The following is a 20,342-nucleotide window of genomic DNA, read 5'->3' on the forward strand; positions in this document are numbered from 1 at the left end:
TTATTGTCAATGTCGCAAAGGGGACACCCGTGCGTGCCCGCTCCACTGACACACACAGCAGGCCAGACCCATGCTCCCGCCTCCACCCTCCTCACAGTAATTTGATTGGCAGCTGTAGCAGCATATCGCTGCCTGGTCCTCACTGCCCTCAGGATCCCTCCTCCAGAACCTGGAACCTCGGGGAGGGGCATTTAAATGTTTTTTATTTTACTTTAAAGTGATATTAAACTCTATTCCCCTTCCAATGCTGCTTTAAGGACTTGGCTTAAAGCAGAACTATGAGATGAGTGCTTTTCACTCACCTCATAGTTCTAGCCGACCTGTGACAATGAGACTGTCACAGGTCGGCTCAGTAGATCGGGAGGTGAGCGAACACATACCGGCGTTCGCTCACCTCTCGATCCTGTCACGGCTCTCTGCCGTGACAGGGGAGGGGCTGGATTCCCCCCTCCCATCCGCCAGCGCTGACTGGTGGAATGGACGGGGCAGGGGGCGGGTACAGCTGGCTCTGCCTCTAGATAGGCAGAGCCAGCTGTCAGTCACGCAGCTGGGCGGATCCCAGCATAATTGTCGGGATCCGCTTCAGCTGCAGCGTCTCAGTATACCGCGAGCAGCACCTCGCGGTATACTGCGGTGTCTCAGTATACCGCGAGCTAAAGCTCAATGCACACAGGGTTTCTCTGTGCGTTCAGGGATTCCTGTGGTCAGAACCTATAGATGAATCTTGCTGCAGGAATCCCAGCTTTGCCCATTTAGATGCGGACGCTGTGCCCACTTAAGTTAATGCCAGGGTAACAGCAGCCACATTTATCAGCATGTAATCGCACATAGAACAACGCGGATCAGGAGAGATGCTTATCCCACGAAGTAGAGAGCTTGCAAGCATCTCTCCTGTTCCATGTATGATTACATGCAGACAGCAATGGACAGATACTGTCAAGTTGTCAATAGCTTGAATGGGCCCACCTGGGATTTCTACCTTGCCGCATGAATCCCTGAAAGCACATAAAAGCCCCATATGCATCGGGCCTTATACTCTCCTATACCTCTGCTGCCCATCTCCCCAGTTTACGCCATTCGAGTGCTAGAGTCTCCTTCAGAGTCTTTATCACTCAACACTTCCAGGAGTGTGGGATGTCGGTCAACACAGGACACAGCAGCGGCTCAGAAATCAGAGGATCGAACTACAGCATGGGGTGCACAGACATCCAACCCTCCTGGACATGTTGACTTATGAAGAGTCTGATGGAGGCTGCAATGCAGTGGCATAATAATCACCACAGCGGCCTAGACGGCCACTATGGGGCCTGGGGCAGAGGGGGGCCCGGCCAGGACATCCCCCTGATGCCGTGCGGGCCGCCTGGGTCGCTATGGCATCTCAGGCTGCTGGCTGTCACTGGCGGGTGTGAGGTGGAACTTGCCACTGTTAGATCACCAACAAACTTGTCAGTGATCTGTGCAGGGGCACGTTCCTCCTCACAGCCGCTGCCGAGTCAGTGACAGCCAGCAGCTGTGGAGGAGGAAGGCCCGGCAATGGAGGAGGCACGGCCTGGCAGCGACCATGGAGGCGGAAAGTGGATCGGGGCTGACAGGTAAGAGGTGTGCAGCCCACCTGAGACCCCGCAGAGCCCACCATAGAGAGCCTATGGCGGGCTCTGCAGGGTCACTCTCAGGTGGGCTGTTTGTGATATGCAAGGGCATAACAAGAAATCACAGGGCCCCATACACAAGTTTGCTATGGGGTCCTGTGATTTCTAGTTAGTATTTTGCTGGGACCTGCTGTTAATGTCACTTTAAAAGTCTTTCCTGAATTATGATCTAAATAAAAGGAAGAAAACAGAGACTGAAAAAGGATATGCAGCAAGAGTCCCTTTTCTTCAATAACATGGTAAGCATGCCAAATTGGAAATGAATCATATATTTTGCATTGCGTTCAGGCAGCTCTGTTCCATCAAGAGCTGAGCGCGACAACTGCGAAAGTCTGGCCCACGTTTCAAGATGCCGACGTTGACCTTTTACCTTTTGCTGCAGTTCTTTTTTGAAGCGCTCTTTATCCATACATGCTTGACGATATGCTTCGTATGCTCTGTTAAGCTGATCTGCTTGGCTTTTATCCATATTTCCCACTTCTGTATCATCACTAAAAAGGTTGTGGATAATAGCTGCAACCTTCAAAAGACAGAAAGAAAAGAAAAACAGCCTTAAATCACAGGAACATTTACGCAACCGGATCACATCACTGCTGAAACTGAAATGGTTACCTGAAAATGACAAAGAATAGTTTCCCAACTGCTCTGCTCAGCGTGTTGCTCAATCAAGTCATCCTTGGGGTGTTTAGCAATAAATTCCAACCTACAGGGATTAGAACCGAGAAGAATATAAAGCAACATATACACTGCCTAGCCCAAAAAAAACAAAAGTTGCCTTAATATTTCGTTGGACCACCTTTAGCTTTGATTACGGCACACATTCGCCGTGGCATCGTTTCGATAAGCTTATGCAATGTCACAACATTTATTTCCCTCCAGAGTTGCATTCGTTTTTCACCAAGATCTTGTAGTGATGATGGGAGAGTCAGACCTCTGCGTAAAGCGTTCTCCAGCACATCCCAAAGATTCTCAATTTTGACAAAAACAATCTGGTTTCTGCTTCTTCCAGATGCCAATTATTCAGCTTATAATAATGGTACAAACTAGGGATGCACCGATACCGGTATTTCGGTATCGAGTTCCAATATTTTTTTTCCAGTACTTGCCGATACCGAATACGGAGTACCGTAAGTTTCATTCAGGAACCACGGCGGCATGTGCTGACTCACCACCTGGCTTCCTGATTAGCTGGGAAGCCGGCCAGCATGTAAAGACTCGCCACCCGGCTTCCCGATTAGCAGGGAAGCCGTCCCCATGCTTCTCGTCACCAGGTGACGAGAAATCATGGAGCCGGCTTTCTGGCCAATCAGGAAGCCGGACGATGTGTAATGACGCGGCGCCCAGCTTCCTGATTGGCCGGCTCCATGCTCCCTCGTCATGAGGCGAGTATGGCTTCCTGATTGGCCAGCTTCAGACTAATCAGGAAGCCGGGCAGCGTGTCATTACACTCTGCCCGGCTTTCTGATTGGCCGGGAAGCCGGCTTCATTCTCCTTCGTCACGTGTGACAAGAAAGGATGAAGCCGTCTTCCTGATACCGTAAGTATCAGGCTAGGCATCGGAGCATTTGGGCGAGTACGTGCATAATGATGTCACATATATATATATATGTAATTACATGCACACCAGGTGACACCCGGCCTGGTGACACTCCTATGTCAGTTGCAGGCAGGAATAAACAATAGGTCTCCTCTCCCACAGGGATTAGACTGCAACTTTTAAAGTCACAGGGGCTTTAATAGTAGGGGAAGATCTGCGTCAGGCCTTTGTGAACAATGCCAAGAACAATGCCACCAGGATTTACATGACTGTCATCTCTGAGTCCAGGACGTTGATGCCGATTCTGAAAAATTATGGAGCAGAGATGGTTCAACCCAGACAGAAAAGCAGATAAAAGGCATTGGGCAGGGGCTGTCATTGCAGACCTTATCCTGCAATTCTAGCATCTTGGCTGTTATGCTGGTAATCAACAACAATTATGGAAGTTAGAAAGACTCTCAAGGCTTGTAGAAAAATCAAGACTTGTATAGGGATCTGTATGGCCTCCACTGCTGCTGTGATGATAAAGAACCTTGGGTGCTTGTGTTTTCATGCATGTTTCAAGGCTTGTTACTAGAATCTATGCATATAGCCCTGGAAGGCGGTGACATCATCTTGTTAAGAAACAATGCCTCGTTCCTAATGTGCAAGGCCAGCAATAACTTCATATGACAAGGTCCTGCTAAACTGGAACAAATAAAATCTCCCAGTATGAAACTACAAAGAAACTAAACTTGTAACACCACACCATTTCAGAAAAGCAACAACCTCATGTAAAACGTGCTTTGTGGGAGCCACATGCCCCCAACATTTAAACACGTGGGAAGGTTCACAGACAATAAATTAGGGTCCGTTCACACGCAAACGCTCATCATGACCCATGCTGAACACAAGTTAGTTGCACCCCAACGCTCATCTGCAATGTACTAGAACACACGGGAGTTATAGTCCACCGCAACTCACATATGCTTTTACCCCGGAGATATTTTTTTGCACACAGTGGAGGTAACTTAGTCATTTAGAACAGGCTGCCTATGGTAACGTGCCTCAACCCGCACACACATACACAAATTCTGGGTTTCTCAACTAGAAGATCATCGTGGTCAAAATTGTTAATAGGATTAATTAACTAAGCAGCTTTGGTTTGTACCCGAGTTGTCCTTCATAGCACAATGCCTCCAATAACTGCAGAAGATGCCGAAGTCTTCGAGGCCTTTCCTTTATTCAGTACACCCCCACTCCCAGATGAAAAGCCTCTAATGAGGAGACGAGCCAGGGACACCAGGCAAACATGGCGTTGTATTTTAGTCTCCTTTGTCATCAACTTGCCCAGAATAGAGCACAACTTGGGGACAACTAGACCTACCCCACCCTTTTCTGGCCGCTGTACATATTGACCTCTGCACTCAAGGGTATAACAAGAGACAAAACAGATCAGGTCCCTGCTATAGGGCCTAGAGGCACGAAGACTCAATGGGTCACCCTTTCTTGGGCCGGTGACCACCACCCACAAGATTTCCTATCTTGCCTGTCCTATCATTAGTAAAGTGCCTTCTCTTCTCCTTTCCTCATGGTCAAGGACCCACATGTTTCCTTCCAGCGCCTGGACATCTGTATAGACCTCAGCTCCGGATAACCAATTGTCAAACAAAAGTAGGAATCCATAAAAAGATCACCAAAGGGCAAGGCTGACATTTTACCAATGAAGCATAGCTCTTGATGTTGGTGGGAAGGTTGTTGGTAGGGATGCACCGATACCAAGTACCATACTCGGTACAAGTACAGAGACATGCTGGAAGGTATATTGGCTCCTGTCTAAATTGGCCCTGTATGTTTGCATGCGAGATAGGGACCTTAGAGATTGTAAGCTCCTTGAGGGCAGGGACTGATGTGAATGTTGACTATGTAAAAGCGCTGTGTAAATTGTCGACGCTATATAAATACCTGTAATAAATAATAATAATAAATACAGATACTTTTCCAGCTTCAAGACTAGATTAGAGAAAAATTCAAAAGTTAGGAGGCAGCTGTCATTTAGGCAGAAGAACCCTTCTCTCGGACTATGACACTGGAAGTATCCAATCAGGCAGACCCCTGACTAACATCATTGTCGGCAGATCTAAAGGATATATTGTACAATCAGATTGTAACATGCGTGGTCAGGAGAACAGGGGATGTGCGGACTGGCGGCTTCAGATCAGACGCGGTTTTCCTTTTTTTTGGTAAAGGGCGGTCAGCCTACCGTCACCACAGACATTAGATTGTCATGAGATCAAATTGTACGACAACCAGATCAGATTAAGGTTATCTCATGTCTATGGGCACTTCTAGAGAAATCACATTACAGAGCAGTTTATATAAAAGTGAATTTATGAGCTTCCCTCCATGCACAGAGGAGCTCAGAGCACCGGACACATGACACACACACGGTGACCCCACACAACCTTCAGCCCGGAAATCTTAGAGGACCCCCCCCCACTACTCACCAACACGGAAGAGATCAGCCGCCTGGGGACTCAATAGGAAGAGAAGACACACACACGGAGCGCACCGAGACACGGACACGCCCCTTATGCAGATTAGCTTAAGCAAGACAGCACGGAGAAAAGGAAAACGAATGAGGGTGAGACACGCCCCTTCGTAACGTCAGCGCGTCGCCCCCTTTGCACACGTTTTACAGTACAGCGATCTCCAGGTCATCAACTTCCATCAAAGAGAATGTATGCGACCGACCGATCTACCGATCGGGGAGCTAGAACCGACATTGCACTCTCTGAACTTTCACACCGCCTCCTGCAACAAAAGTTCATTGAAAAATCCACGAAAGGGTCACCATACAATCCGACCGTACGATCTTTTGCAATCATCTTCAGATTTACTGTGCAATATAAGCGCCGACCTAATCTATCCAATCAATTTATATCCGATCATGTAGGTCTGTGTACGGTTGTCCATAGATCTTAGGTGCCCATACACCTTGCCATCATTGGACGAAGCTTTTTGCCGATGATCGAACCGTCGTACGATTTTTGTGCGGCGGCCCCATCCTGCTTGACTATCGCAAGGTTCAATCAGCCTGTAGTGAAAAAAAGCACCTGGACCAATTGCGGTAAACGACTGCACGTATTTTCGTTTGCGCATGAGCAGTGTTAATCGTAACCTGCTGGAAAGTCAAAAGTCGATCGATTGTACAGTATTTGCTGTTGTACACTGGCCATCAACCTTATGGATATCGGACGAAAACACGATCGCAAACGAAAATGGGGCGATATTTGTAATGTGTATGAGCACCTTAAAGCTCATCATCCATGTTACAATCTCCTTTAGATCTACCAATGACTATGTAGTGCAAGGGCCCGCCTGATTGGATAAAAATTGAATGGATGGTTTAGGTATGGCGTCATATAGATCTAAAATTGATTGTATGGTCAGATTGTAACGTGTATGGTTATTTTAGTTATTGGTATATGCACTATATTGCCAAAAGTATTGGGACGCGGCCTTACTACATGCACATGAACCTTAATGGTATCCCAGTCTTAGTCCGTAGGGTTCATTATGGAGTTGGCCCACCCTTTGCCGCTATAACAGCTTCAACTCTTCTGAGAAGGCGTCCACAAGCTTTAGGAGTGTGTCTATGGGAATGTTGGACCATTTGTGAGGTCAGGTACTGATGTTGGAGGAGAAGGCCTGGCTCGCAGTCTCCACTCTAATTCATCCCAAAGGTGTTCTTTCGGGTTGAGGTCAGGACTCTGTGCAGGCCAGTCAAGTCCCTCCACCCCAAACTCCCTCATCCATGTCTCTATGGACCTTACTTTGTGCACTGGTGCGCAGTCATGCTGGAACAGGGAGGGGCCATCCCCAAACTGTTCCCACAAAGTTGGGAGCATGAAATTGTCCAAAATGTCTTGGTGTGCTGATGCCTTAAGAGTTCCCTTCACTGGAACAAAGCCCAACCCCTGAAAAACAACCCCACACCATAATCCCCCCTCCCCCAAACTTTACACTTGGCACAATGCAGTCAGGCAAGTACCGTTCTCCTGGCAACCGCCAAACCCAGACACGTCCATCGGATTGCCAGACAGAGAAACGTGATTCGTCACTCCAGAGAACACGTCTCCACTTCTCTAGAGTCCAGTGGCGGCATGTTCTCTGGAATGCCGAATCACGCTTCTCTGTCTGGCAATCCGATGGACGTGTCTGGGTTTGGCGGTTGCCAGGAGAACGCGTCCTAAGGCTGGGTTCACACTTGGGCGTTCGTAATATGCGCGTTTGACGTGCTGCACGTTTTTACAGCGATTTGCGGTCAATGAAACGTGCGACGCGCGTTTACGAGGGCTATCCAGCTGTATCCTAATGGATACGCGCGGAAAATACGCCCCAAAGAAGCTCCTGTACTTCTTTGGGCGTAGGGCGTTTTTCAGCACGTTCCTACGCGCGGAAATACGCCCAGGTGGGAACCATGCCCATAGGAAATAATGGGATTTCACTTGCTGGGCGTTTTACAGCGCGTTGATCAGCGCTGAAATACGCCCAGGTGTGAACCAGGCCTTAATTTGCCCAAAATGCGCTTAACCCCCTTTAACCCTTTCGATGCCAGGGTGCGTGTTTTGCACACGTGTTATAATCCACATTGTTAGCCCCGGATATCACATGAAACCCCCGGAGAATTTTATATTTCCCGAAAGCACAGACCCTGTAGAATGAAATGGCGGCAGTTGCAATTTTTTTATGTCGCATAAGCGCAATGCTTATGAAAACCCAAAATTTCAATAACAATTTAAAACAAACGATACGAAACCCAATTTTTGTTTACAATGTATAAGATGCGTGCGCCTGTGACATGGCAACACAATACAGTACTCCAAATTATCTATAGGTGACGCTTTAAAGGACCGTACAGGTCATCAGTTTAGAGATATCCGTGAATGTTGGCCCTGCGATTATTGCTCTCTGCCGCACGCAGCGATACCAAACATGTGTAGCAAAATCATCGTTTTCAAACTTAGGCACACCCGGCGCGTGTTTATGTCACTAAGCACGCAGGGGCCGGGGACTTTAAAGGAGAACTATGAGATGAGTGCTTTTCACTCACCTCATAGTTCTAGCCGACCTGAGACAATGACACTGTCACAGGTCGGCTCAGTAGATCGGGAGGTGAGCGAACACATACTAGTGGCGTCTCAGTATACTGAGCTTAGGGTGTCGGGAGGACGCTAGTTTGTGTCCTCCTGTTACCCTAAGGAGAACTACGGGGAAAAGCCCTAACCCCATAGTTCTCCTTTAAACATTTTTTTGTATTTTTACATTTATTTTACTTTTTTTAACACTTCATTGCCATCACATTGGGGGGAGCTCGCAAGTACGTGACAGCACACTAGGGTGACATTAGGGGTCTATTAGACTCCTAGTGTAACCTTTCCACTCCAAAGAAGCTATGCAAAAGCAGATTACGCTTGAAAAGATTCTTCCCCGGCTTCTCTAGCCAGGGAATGACAGCTGAGGGACCCAAAGTGATGAATCTCCTCCAGCTCCATTCAGTGGGGAGAAGATTGGCAAACAGGTGTTACTCTGCCTTTCTCCCCTCTAACCACCGACACCCGTGATGCCGGTCTTGGACCCGCAGGGGGGGCAGCGGAGCGCGGTAAGTAAGGGAGGGGGGCACGCTTCACCGACCCATGTAAGCAATCTGATAGCAGCTCAGCCACCAGAATCGCTTCCAGTATAAACCCGACCATCGGCTTTACACAGCTGAACAGACCTGTTCAGAGGGGCCCGCTGCCAGCGACGTACGACATAGGTTGTTGGCAACAAAAGGATTGAAAAAAAGAAAGTCTGCCCCCACCCCCAAAAGTGAATTGTGGAAGACCAATGATCGAAACAAGATTCGGCAGACAGCAAAATCTGTAATCTCATGAAGAAATCTTCACCTGATGTCACCTGGCCGTGGCAGAATACGAACATTCACACATTATGGTGAATGATTCACAGGACACAGCGCCACCCAGTGGCCGTGGCACCATTATAGATTTTACTTTCTGTGCATGTTTAAAAGAATCCTCCATCTTTCTGATCAGGATTTATGGTACACTCATATTAAGGGTGTAACTACAATTATGGTCACAATCGCAACCCCAAACCGCCCTCTCCCTCACCAAATTGAATCACAGGGTTCTTCTCCCTGCAGCATTCGGTCTTTATTTGAATGTGGAGCGGCTACGCACGGCTCTGCCACAACCACGTCATCCATTCACAGGCTCTGTGGATGGAGAGGCTGCAGGTCCCATCTGCCATTGTAGCAGAGGGACTCATGGATCTCCGTGGAGCACAAGTGTAGTAATGTCATGGCACTCGTGCTTCATTGAGAGCTACTAGTCCCATTGACATTTAGGAGTCAATTGTTTACATCCTCCATTCCCGGAATGGTATGTACGTACGTACGTACGTAATTAATTACCTTTATACAGACCTGGAGCTGGGGGGTAACAGTCTACAGGAGTCTGTGCATTGCACCTGCGATCCACTGAACGCAGTTGCAATGCTCTAATGCAAAAATAAAATAAATGCATATTTATTTATTTTTTTTATTTTGTGGGTGCGTTTATTAGATGTTTGCAAAAGGTGGAAAATGCTTTTAATGTCTTAGGGATGAATGGAGATGGTGGCACGTGTAAGACATGGAAGGGGTGCTGGGGTAGGGTGTCTGTCTGATAAAGTTAAAAATTATAGCTGTATTAAAATGTATTTAAATTCCAAGAGGGATACAACATCTGTCAGATTTATACACCAGTATAGACCGGTGTATAGATAACATTATGACCACCCACCTTATATTGAGTAGGTCCCCCTTTTGCCACCATAACAGCACTGACCCATCAAGGCATGGACTCCACTAGACCTCTTAAGGTATGCTGTGATATCTGGCACCAAGCTGTCAGTAGCAGATCCTTTAAGTCCTGTAAGTTGCGAGGTGGGGCCCCCATGGCTCGGATTTATTTTTTCAGCACATCCCACAGATGTTGGAGTGGATTGAGATTTGGAGACTATGGAGGCCAGGTTAACACCTCAAACTCATTGCTGTGTTCCTCGAACTATTCTTCAACCATTTTTGCAGTGTGACAGGGTGCATTATCCTGCTGAAAGAGGCCACTGCCATCGGGATAACGTTTCCATGAAGGGGTGTACTTGGTCAGCTGCAATGTTTAGGTAGGCGGTATGTGTCAAAGCAACATCCACATGAATGGCAGGACCCAAGGTTTCCCAGCAGAACATTGTCCAAATCACCACACTGCTTCTTGTGGTTTGCCTTCTTCCCATAGTGCATTGGGAGCCATCTCTTCACCAGGTAAGCAAAACACACACACCTAGCCATCCAAATGATGTAAAAGAAAATGTAATTCATCAGACTAGGCGACCTTTCTCCATTGTTCTGTGGTCCATTTCTGATGCTCACATGCCCATTGTGCATGGGCACACTAACCAGTCTGCGGCTACGCAGCCCCATATGCAACAAACTGCTATGCACTGTGTGTTCAGACACCTTTCTATCACAACCAGCATTAAACTTTTTCACCAATTTGAGCTACAGCAGCTCTTCTGTTGGATTGGACCATTCCTCATGTGCATCAGGGAGCCTTGGCCACCCATGACACTGTCACTTATCGTCCTTAGGCCACCTTTGGTAGGTCCTGACCACTGCAGACCGGGAACATGCCACAAAAGCTGCAGTTTGGGAGTTGCTCTGACCCAGTCGTCTAGTCATCACAATTTGGCCCTTGTCAAAGTCACTCAAAGCCTTAAGGTGCCCATACACCTTACGATTATCGTACGATTTTCGTATGCGATCGACTTTTCGGCCGATAATCCTATGTGTGCATTGCAGTGTCCGACCGACAGTACTGTACAATCGTATGACTTTTGACGGTCAAGCATGTTTGAAAACTTTGCTAGATCGTACGATTGTCGTAAGGTTGCTGGCGTTTCCGTCCGTCAAAAGTCGTACGATCTACACTGCGCTTGCGCTAACGAAAATATGGCAAATCAATTACCGCATTTCGTCCAGGTGCTTTTCGTTAATTACGGCTAAATGATTATTGCAATCATCGGGGCAGGATGGGGCTGCCGTACGAAAATCGTACAACTATTCGATCATCGGACGAAAAGTTTCGTCCGATAATCGTAAGGTGTATGGGCACCTTTACGCTTGCCCATTTTCTATGCTTCCAAAACATTAACTTCAGGGACAAAATGTTCACTTGCTGCCAAATATATCCCACCCACTTCCAGGTGCTATTGTAACGAGATAATCAATGTTATTCACTTCACCTCTCAGTAGTCATAATGTTATGGATGATCGGTGTGTGTCTCCAGTGGGGAGATTTTTCATTACTTCATGCCCCAATGACAAAAGGGGAAGGGAGAGGTTCGTTAATAATAAAAGAGGAAAAAAAGAAATACAAAAATGAAAAGCAAATACAGTTTTATTTTCTAGAGAATGTACTGTAAATCCACAGCTGATAAATATGGGGGATTTGTATAAGCTAGAGGAACAATATGAAAGGATGTGAACTCTTACTGTTGATTTTCTTTCTATATTCATGCTCAGGGACTACTTTAATAGGTGCACCACTATGTGTAGGAACTCAGGTTGCCTTTAGAATAGTCAGGATGGTTTGTGCAGGGATTTAATAAGTGTGCTGGAAGCATTTCTTAGGAATTTAGTCCATGTATCGACGGCTTCACATTGTTCCTTCAGATTTTTTTCAGACCTACAGTGCTCCACATCTGCCATTGTACCTTATCCCATAAGGTACCTCTGTTAGGCCCCTTTCACACGGGTGCCTGTCAGTTCCAGTCAGCAGGGGTTCTGTGCATGGATTCCCTGCTGATTGGAGAAGTTTTTAACATATGTCACCATTTTAACATCCATGTATGTCCATATTTTTCCTCCATCGGAAAAACTGAACTTACTGGACCGATGTGAGGTCTTTGGGGGAGTTGGATGTAAACAGAAATGTGTCCGTTTACATGAGATTACCCCTGAGCCATCACGATCAGGTCCACCAAAATGGAATCTGTTCTGTTTGGTTTTTTGTACCTGGCTGGAGTCAGTGGTAATCGGATGTAAATGGACGCGCATCTGTTTAGATCCGGCTGCCCTTAGACTAACATGGGGCTTCCGATCAGATGTGCCTGAAAAACTGACAGGTGGACCTCTGAACGGGGCTTTATACTGAGATCTGGGGACTGTCCAAACAATGATTGTGTTCATAAAAGAGGCTTGAGACAATGCATACTGTATGGCATGGCGCATTAAGCTGCTGGAAACAGCAACTAGAAAACAGGTAGACTGTGGCAATAAAGAGGGGTGCATAGTGAGCATGAGGCAGGATGGATCCATGGATTGGTCCTGTGTTAGACTAGGCAACATTTCCCAATCATCAGTTGTCCAGTTTTGGTGATCATGTGCTTGGTCTTATATTGTGAAGCGCTGCGCAAACTGTTGGCGCTATATAAATCCTGTATAATAATAATAGTGTACCCTTATTTTCCATTTGTACCTTGCATGGTGCCCTGCTGTGGCCTGCTTCCTCTTCAAGGGTCTATGTGTTATAGGTTCAGAAATGCCCTCCTGCACACTGTAGTAAAGAGTGATTACTGGAGTAGGTGTAGCCGTGAATAATTCTGGACAATCTCCTTTGAACTTTCTTATTAACCACTTGAGACCCAGCCAGCACCAGGCATCCAGACAGGAAAGTCTGGTGGCGGGTGCTGGCCATGGCCAACAACTCTTCACTCCTGAGCTACCAATATACGCAACAGATGAGTGTAAACACAATTCTTCCACATTGTGTTTACAGTTCAAGTCATGTGACATCACAGCATTCCCTCTGAGTACTGAGGCTGGGGCAGCACTTTTGCAGCTCCGTACAGCTTGTTCCTGCTGCTGTATCACTGCTATAGAGTTCTATTCCTGGCTTGTTTCTGCTAAAAAGTCTGCTACCAAATTAAAGCACGATCTGTTCCAAAAAAAATAAAAAATGATACATTAGGTTAAAATGCCAAAAGGCATGCAGACATCTCTAGAATGTAAAAATGCTCTGAGATTAAAGGGGATTAAAGGAGAAGTGAAGCCAAAACTTTTGGATAGCATAAAGGAGGATTTTTATAGCCCCTGCCAACTTTTTTTTGCCATCGGTTTCTCATTGGGGAGATTTCCTTTCACTTCCAGTCCACTAGCCACAGCAGGAAGTGAGAGAAAATCCCTCCAAAAGTGAAGGAAATCACTGGTAGTTAACACTGCTGCCAGAACTAGTTTCCCTATTGGAAGATTCCCCATCTATTCCTGTTTCGGTGGCAACCCAAAATTCCCCATTTTCCTTTACTTGTAGTGATAATTGTCACCAGGACAAATAGAGAGGGTGAATCTCTCTAACGAGGACACAGGCAGCAATAAAAACCTGACAGGGGTCCAAATTTCTCTCCAGTATCCATAATTTTTGGCGTTCATTGAAGTATAGAGGAAAAAAAGGCCTGGGAATTCAAGAAGTCAAAAGGGGCTTTTTTATAACCCACAGAACTGGAATTTTTCTGCTATTCTTTAGAAACTGTAAGAGCTATAGTGCATGAAAACATCAAGAGGTTGGCGTGGCACCAACATTCACTCAGTGGTCAATTCACTTAGATCACGCCATTCTACTATTGATAGAGGAAGTTTCCAAGACTCAGAGCTGGTGGAAGACGGGTTTGAGTCATCCTCCACAGTCACCAGAGCAATCTACATGCTTTTTATGTGCAGTGAGATCAAGTCTCAGGTCTTCCCTCTGGGTGGTTTAGAGGACAGTTGTAACAGGGAGTGAACAGTCATCTCCCAGCGAGAAAATTCTGCTGCCTGCTACACAGCATATACATGGAAGATATGTCCATTTATATCGATATTGAACTATTCATAATAATTACATAATTGTGCCTTTGAGCATGCATGGAATTATTAATAATAATAATAATAAGAATTTTGTTTTTATCTGGTTTGCATTGATCATTGAGTTATCATAATGCTATATGATAACTCAATGATCAATGCAAACCAGATAAATACAAAATTCCACCCTAAATGAGGAACAGCTGATAAGTATGGTATTGGGGTCCAGTCCAAAGTTCATAGAGGACCATCAAACACAGTTGAATCTTCCTCCCTTCCTCTGAACGCAAGGCTGGACCTGCTCTGCCTCAGAAGGGATTCCTCATTCTCACTGTTCTCGTTACTTTATTTAATGATATGCTTGATGGTCAGTTAACATGTCTCACTCAAATGGAGGATCTGGTATGAAGGCCGCTAAGCAGCTCCTTGATGATTGGATACTATGCTGTACGCTAACATGTTCCAGTAGATCCATGTACAGGACATGAATCGATGTTGGAGATGAGATATATATAGATAGATATTGAGGCCTCATTCACACAGCTAAGAGTCAGCCCGTACGGCATGCATGGCCGGGGTTTGATTGTACGCAGCAGCCTGTTCTTCTGTATGGGAGGATGCGGCCGTACACTCGCCTGAGCTGCACATCCATCCAGGTGGATGGATCCTGTCTGCGTCCAAGCATGGATACCCGCACGGATGTGTAGCTCGGGTGAGCGTAGGCGGCGTACTCCCATAGGGAAGAACAGGCTGATGCGTACAATCACACGCAGCACCTGTCCTTCCCGGGAACAGCCTGATATGGCCATGCATGCCGCACGGATCTGTACGGGCCGACTCTTAGCTGTGTTAATGAGGCCTTATTGTCAAGATGCTGTGTTACTGAGTTGTTTATTATACCTGGCTGTAAACCTATAACTCAAGCGTATAGACAATAAACAGTATAAAATACATTGCCTGGCAAAAAAAGTAATCACCTGGCTTTAGCTAAGCAAATAGGTGGCTTCAACTGGATAATTAGTCTAGGTTCAGGAATGTCATGTGCCCAGAAAATTAGGTCAGCTGTCGACCTGAATATACTGAATGACCAGGTTTTTCTTCCCTAATGGCACGGGCATATTCCAAGATGAAAATGCCAGGATTCATCGGACTCATCAGATATTGAAAGAGTGGTTCAGGGAGCATGAGACATCATTTTCACACATGGATTGGCCACCACAGAGTCCAGACCTTAACTCCATCAGGAATCTTTGAGATGTGCTGGAGAAGACTTCACACGGTGGTCCGACTCTCCCATCATCACTACAAGATCTTGGTGAAAAATGAATGCAACTCTGGACGGAAATATTTGTTGTGACATTGCACAAGCTTATCGAAACGATGCCATGGCGAATGCATGCCATAATTAAAGCTAAAAGGTGGTCCAACTAAATATTAGAGTGAATGACTTTTTTGGCCAGGCAGTGCATAAATACATATAATAAAAAAATAAGATATTGAAAGTCTGTCTTCATTACCAGCATTGTGCACATGCGTAAGGTGGCCAATATTCTCTAAGGCTAGGCCCAGTGAACATGCTACATCAGACCACTGCTGTAAATCCATAACCTTTAAAGAGTGCCTGGCCCAGAGCAAGAAATATCAAAGAAAATACTGGGAAGTTCACAGCTAAGGTAGCTATTTCTGATGTTGGGATCAGGGCTGTCTTTAACGCAGGGCAAAAGGGGCAGCTGCCCAGGGCCCAGTCATTGTTGTGGACGTTTGCCCAGGGTCCAATCCGTATTAAAGACGGCCCTGGTTGGGATGTATTTTTGGTGATAGAAGTACCTAACACAGGTTTCTATCCCTTCCCTACTGGACATCATAGATCTTTTGAAAATTACAGAACTGGTTGCAAAATCACAGTCCACCAATTAGGATATAGACCACAACAAAACCCCAGTAGAGGTCTTAACTCTTCCCCTCAATCCAAAAAAAAGAAAAAGATTTTGGCAGAAGCTGAATAGCAGTAAGGTTTTGCAACTCTATGGAAAGTTACAACTACGCTCAATTTAGAACGATGCCTGGTACACAGCAATCAGAAGAGGTATCCTGAGTTTGATTGGTTCAGCTGTATGTCAGAATGAATTTTAAATAGCGTGCTTTGTCCCTGATAATATACATGTAAATGAATGCTACTGTAAATCAGAATAAATAACAGAGTTAAATATATCTTTTGACTTTCCAATACACACCATCATGCCATTTTCACGAAGCACAGTATTATCTGATTGGCTCCAATACACACTTGTAGAGGGAAGAAAAGACATGAGAGGAAGATGCTGAGAGTGAGATAAGAACCAACTGTCAGTTACCCTCTTACCACAGAAAGTACGTAGGCAGATTGCTGTATAGGTGGAGGGCGGCTTTCTGAATCCCAACACAGCATTCAAATGGCTGCAAACTGCACAGATTATGCTTGAGATTGCCTTCTCAGTCATATAGCACAAGACATGGCAGTTCTTCATAAGTAAATTCTGTTTAAAACAGCAAAGGATTTAGGATTTTTACGGGTTATGCAAACCAGGGGTGTCACCAGGTTGGGTGTCACCCAGTAGCCACATAATTACGTGTACGTGTCAACCGGTGTGGGCCACACCCCACTTGTGACACCACTGGATGCAAACCTTCATTCTGTACAAAACTAATCTTTTTGTTTTTGGGTGAATTAAAGCTTTATAGCAAACCTGTGCTTTGTCCATGCAGTGTAAAGCAACAGGTTTGCTTTAAGCTAATTAATTCCCCTGATTCAGCTTTAAAGTCCCCCCTTCCTCCTGCTACCCCAGCCCAGCAGCCCATACTTACCCTTCCTTTGCGCTACCATCATACCATTTAGCTGCTGGAAGAAAGGGAAGGCAGCCCTGTGGGCTATATGTTTTACAGAGGGCAGAGGGCACTCTCTCACTTTCAGTCTCACATGTTTTTTGATACTCAGAAGTACCATGCAAGTCAGTGGAGTCACACGGGGGGTGCGGCCCGCACCCAGGTGACACCATTGGAGGGGGTGACACCAAAATGACTGCCAGTCATTTTGGTGCCACCCCCTCGGAAAAGTTGGGCACTCGGTAATGGACCGAGAGCCCGACAGTTTCAGGAGAGGAGGGGACCCGGCAGCATACCTTATCCCGCTTGGTGAAGTCCCCTCCTCCTTTATGGCGGGTCGCAAGTAAAATTTTTGCTACGTTACTACAGGATGCAAGGTCTGGTAGGAAGAACCACAACCCTCACTGGGGGGTATATGGTACCCAACCCACCTGGAAGTGTGGGATACTGGGGGCTCCCAGAGATGTTCAAGGCAGAAAAAGGTTTCATTTACTGCTCGTCGTAAAGGTAAGTATGTCCCATGTTTCTTTATGGGGTGCTACTGCTTAAATGTGTTGATACTACTGACAGGGTCTCTTGAAAATGAACCTGTTACTTTGCCACATCACTTGCTTCAGTACAATCACTGCCCTGCACCAAGTTTGCATTGCTTGTTCTGGGTTGGTGACTCAAATTATTGAAGCCAGTAGGCCAGGCAAAGTGGCAGCCATGTAGCTCTGTCCAGCCGTTAGTCACTGGTCGTTTTACCTGTCAACTTTGCTTCAATTATCTAATCTTGTGCAAGGGAAAATGTTTAATTTTTAAAATTCCCCATCACTTCTTTGGGTATTCTAAGCAACCACAGGCTCCCCAGGCATAGCAAACGCTTTTCTCTTTTTGTAAATCATCCTCCTTGGAACAAGCTTGATTGGGAGAGAAAAAATGCATTGCAGTCCACAGAGAGAAGCGAGTCACACCCTATGGGGCTAATGTACAAATATAGATGGGCGATACAGAAATAGGGTTGTGCAAAAATCTGTTGTCGTTCATAGGAACCAAACAGCTTCCAACTGCATTTTACAGTCATGGATTATGTAGGAATTAAGGAATCTTTATTTGACTCACAATTTTTATACATGAGCCCATTATTCTAGGACAGTGGCCCTCAAACTGTGGCTGTGCTGCTCTTTGCTTGCATTTAACCGACCCTTTGGGGCACTATTTCTCCCACTGATCCCAACAACGGGTCACTATTACTCCCACTGATAGCAATGATGGAAACTGTTCCTCCCACAGATAACATTAATGGGGCACCATTTGTCGCACTGATATCATCAATGAGGCACCCTTACTCCTACCGATACCATCCATGGGGCACTTATTCTCCCAGTGACACCAACAATGAGGCACTATTCCTCCCAGTGACAGCAACAATGAGGCACTATTCCTCCCAGCGACACCAACAATGGGGCACTATTCCTCCCAGCGACACCAACAATGGGGCACTATTCCTCCCACCGACACCAACAATGGGGCACTATTCCTCCCAGTGACAGCAACAATGAGGCACTATTCCTCCCAGCGACACCAACAATGGGGCACTATTCCTCCCACCGACACCAACAATGGGGCACTATTCCTCCCACCGACACCAACAATGGGGCACTATTCCTCCCATTGACATCAACAATGGGGCACTATCCCTCCCATTGACACCAACAATGGGGCACTATTCCTCCCAGTGACACCAACAATGGGGCACTATTCCTCCCAGCGACACCAACAATGGGGCACTATTCCTCCCAGCGACACCAACAATGGGGCGCTATTCCTCCCAGCGACACCAACAATGGGGCACTATTCCTCCCAGCGACATCAACAATGAGGCACTATTCCTCCCATTGACGCCAACAATGAGGCATTAATCCACGCGCTGAGACCAACAATGGGGCAATATTCCACCCGCTGACCCCCTCCACCTCTCTTCTTTATAACATTGGGGGAAGGCATTCTGTGTTTCACAGAGAGGGCTGGGAAGATAACTGATAACAGTGCAACACAGGCAGAAAGCACAGGGAGTTATAAGCTGACATGATTTCTGGAAGGATCAACAGGCATATTTTTGCATAAAATAATGCATGCCAACACACCTCAACTCAACTGTGTTTGACTAGCACCAATGTGTGCTTTAAATGCAACACAGGTGGTATGAATCCAGCCTGAAGCTTAGCTTTATTTAGCGGATTCTGGAAAATAAATATCCATCTCAAATGTAATCTATTCTGACGTATCTTCCTCAAAATCCACACCAAGCGTTACAGGGCATATCCTGTTTTCAACTTAAACTAAAATTTCCCAAGCAAAAATGTTTTTGTGCCAAACAGGAATTTGTTGATTACAGCATGTGCCAGAAAAGTACTACCCAGATATAACAGGGGAGTTTTATACGATGTTGAGAAAACAAGGCATGGGAAATGGTACCGTGTACGCGTAATTTTAAATGGATCCTAAAGGGTTACAGAAGCTCCTTTTTTATTCTTGTGCCAAAAAATGTCCACTCACTCAGTCTCATTATTTTTTGTTTCTTTTTTTTTCCACAATAAAATATACAAAATAATAATAATTTTAAAAAAAAACTGAACTCAATAATAATAAAAATAAAAATGTAAAGTACACAGCAATCTAATATCTAAAAAAAAAAGAGGAAAAAGAACCCCCCAAAACGTGAGAGCACAAAGATAAACTAAACTGCACTAACTATACCCCCGTCCCAAAAAATAACCAGATTGTTGTTTTTAAGCATATTTAGAGTAAGCAGCTCAGTGAGAAAAATTAGGAGTTTTTGCACAGTTTTGCCAAATTCACTCCGGCCATCTCTGATAAAAGCAATTGTATTCTCCGAAAACTAGAATAGCACCCAAAACAATGTACCACACACCTCATCTGGATGATGTACAGACGTTATATGGAGAATATTATATATCTATATATATAGATCTATATATAGATCTATATATATATTGTAATGATGAATTATTTTATCACACAAACATTAAAAAGTAAAGGTTAATACACTTCCTCTACAAGATTTACATAAAACCGTAGCCCATATATTATCTGAGACTGAGACTGAGTCTTTCAACACAGCTAATAATGATTTGACTGTTTTGCAGGGTTATCAACTTTTTAAGAAGTCAAATTTATACATTAATAATACCGAAGCACCCAAACATATAAAGGCATCATGGCACTTCATTTTATAAAGTTAATAAAAATATATTCTGTATCACCAAATATGGTAATCAAAAATGACAGCTTCCTACAGATCTTAATATTTACTTTAATAAGCAATATTCTAAAAACAACAAAAAAATGTATAGAAATGACTGATGCC

At 45.4% G+C, this 20,342-nt stretch overlaps 1 protein-coding gene across 1 annotated transcript in view; it reads right to left on the reverse strand.

Moving 5' to 3' along the window:
• The window catches only part of TANK (TRAF family member associated NFKB activator), a 46,414-nt gene extending 40,631 nt beyond the window's left edge, over nucleotides 1–5,783 (reverse strand). Inside the window, exons 1-3 of the mRNA XM_018566820.1 lie at nucleotides 5,673–5,783; nucleotides 2,262–2,352; nucleotides 2,020–2,169 (exon numbers count right to left, since the gene is read on the reverse strand). Coding sequence (XP_018422322.1) covers nucleotides 2,020–2,118 — 99 coding nt within the window. The 5' untranslated portion in view covers nucleotides 2,119–2,169; nucleotides 2,262–2,352; nucleotides 5,673–5,783. The remainder of the gene's footprint in view (nucleotides 1–2,019; nucleotides 2,170–2,261; nucleotides 2,353–5,672) is intronic.
• Nucleotides 5,784–20,342: the final 14,559 nt, after the last annotated feature.

This window comes from Nanorana parkeri, unplaced genomic scaffold, assembly GCF_000935625.1.
Source record: "Nanorana parkeri isolate BGI_ZX_2015 unplaced genomic scaffold, ASM93562v1 scaffold979, whole genome shotgun sequence".
NCBI lineage: Eukaryota > Metazoa > Chordata > Amphibia > Anura > Dicroglossidae > Nanorana > Nanorana parkeri.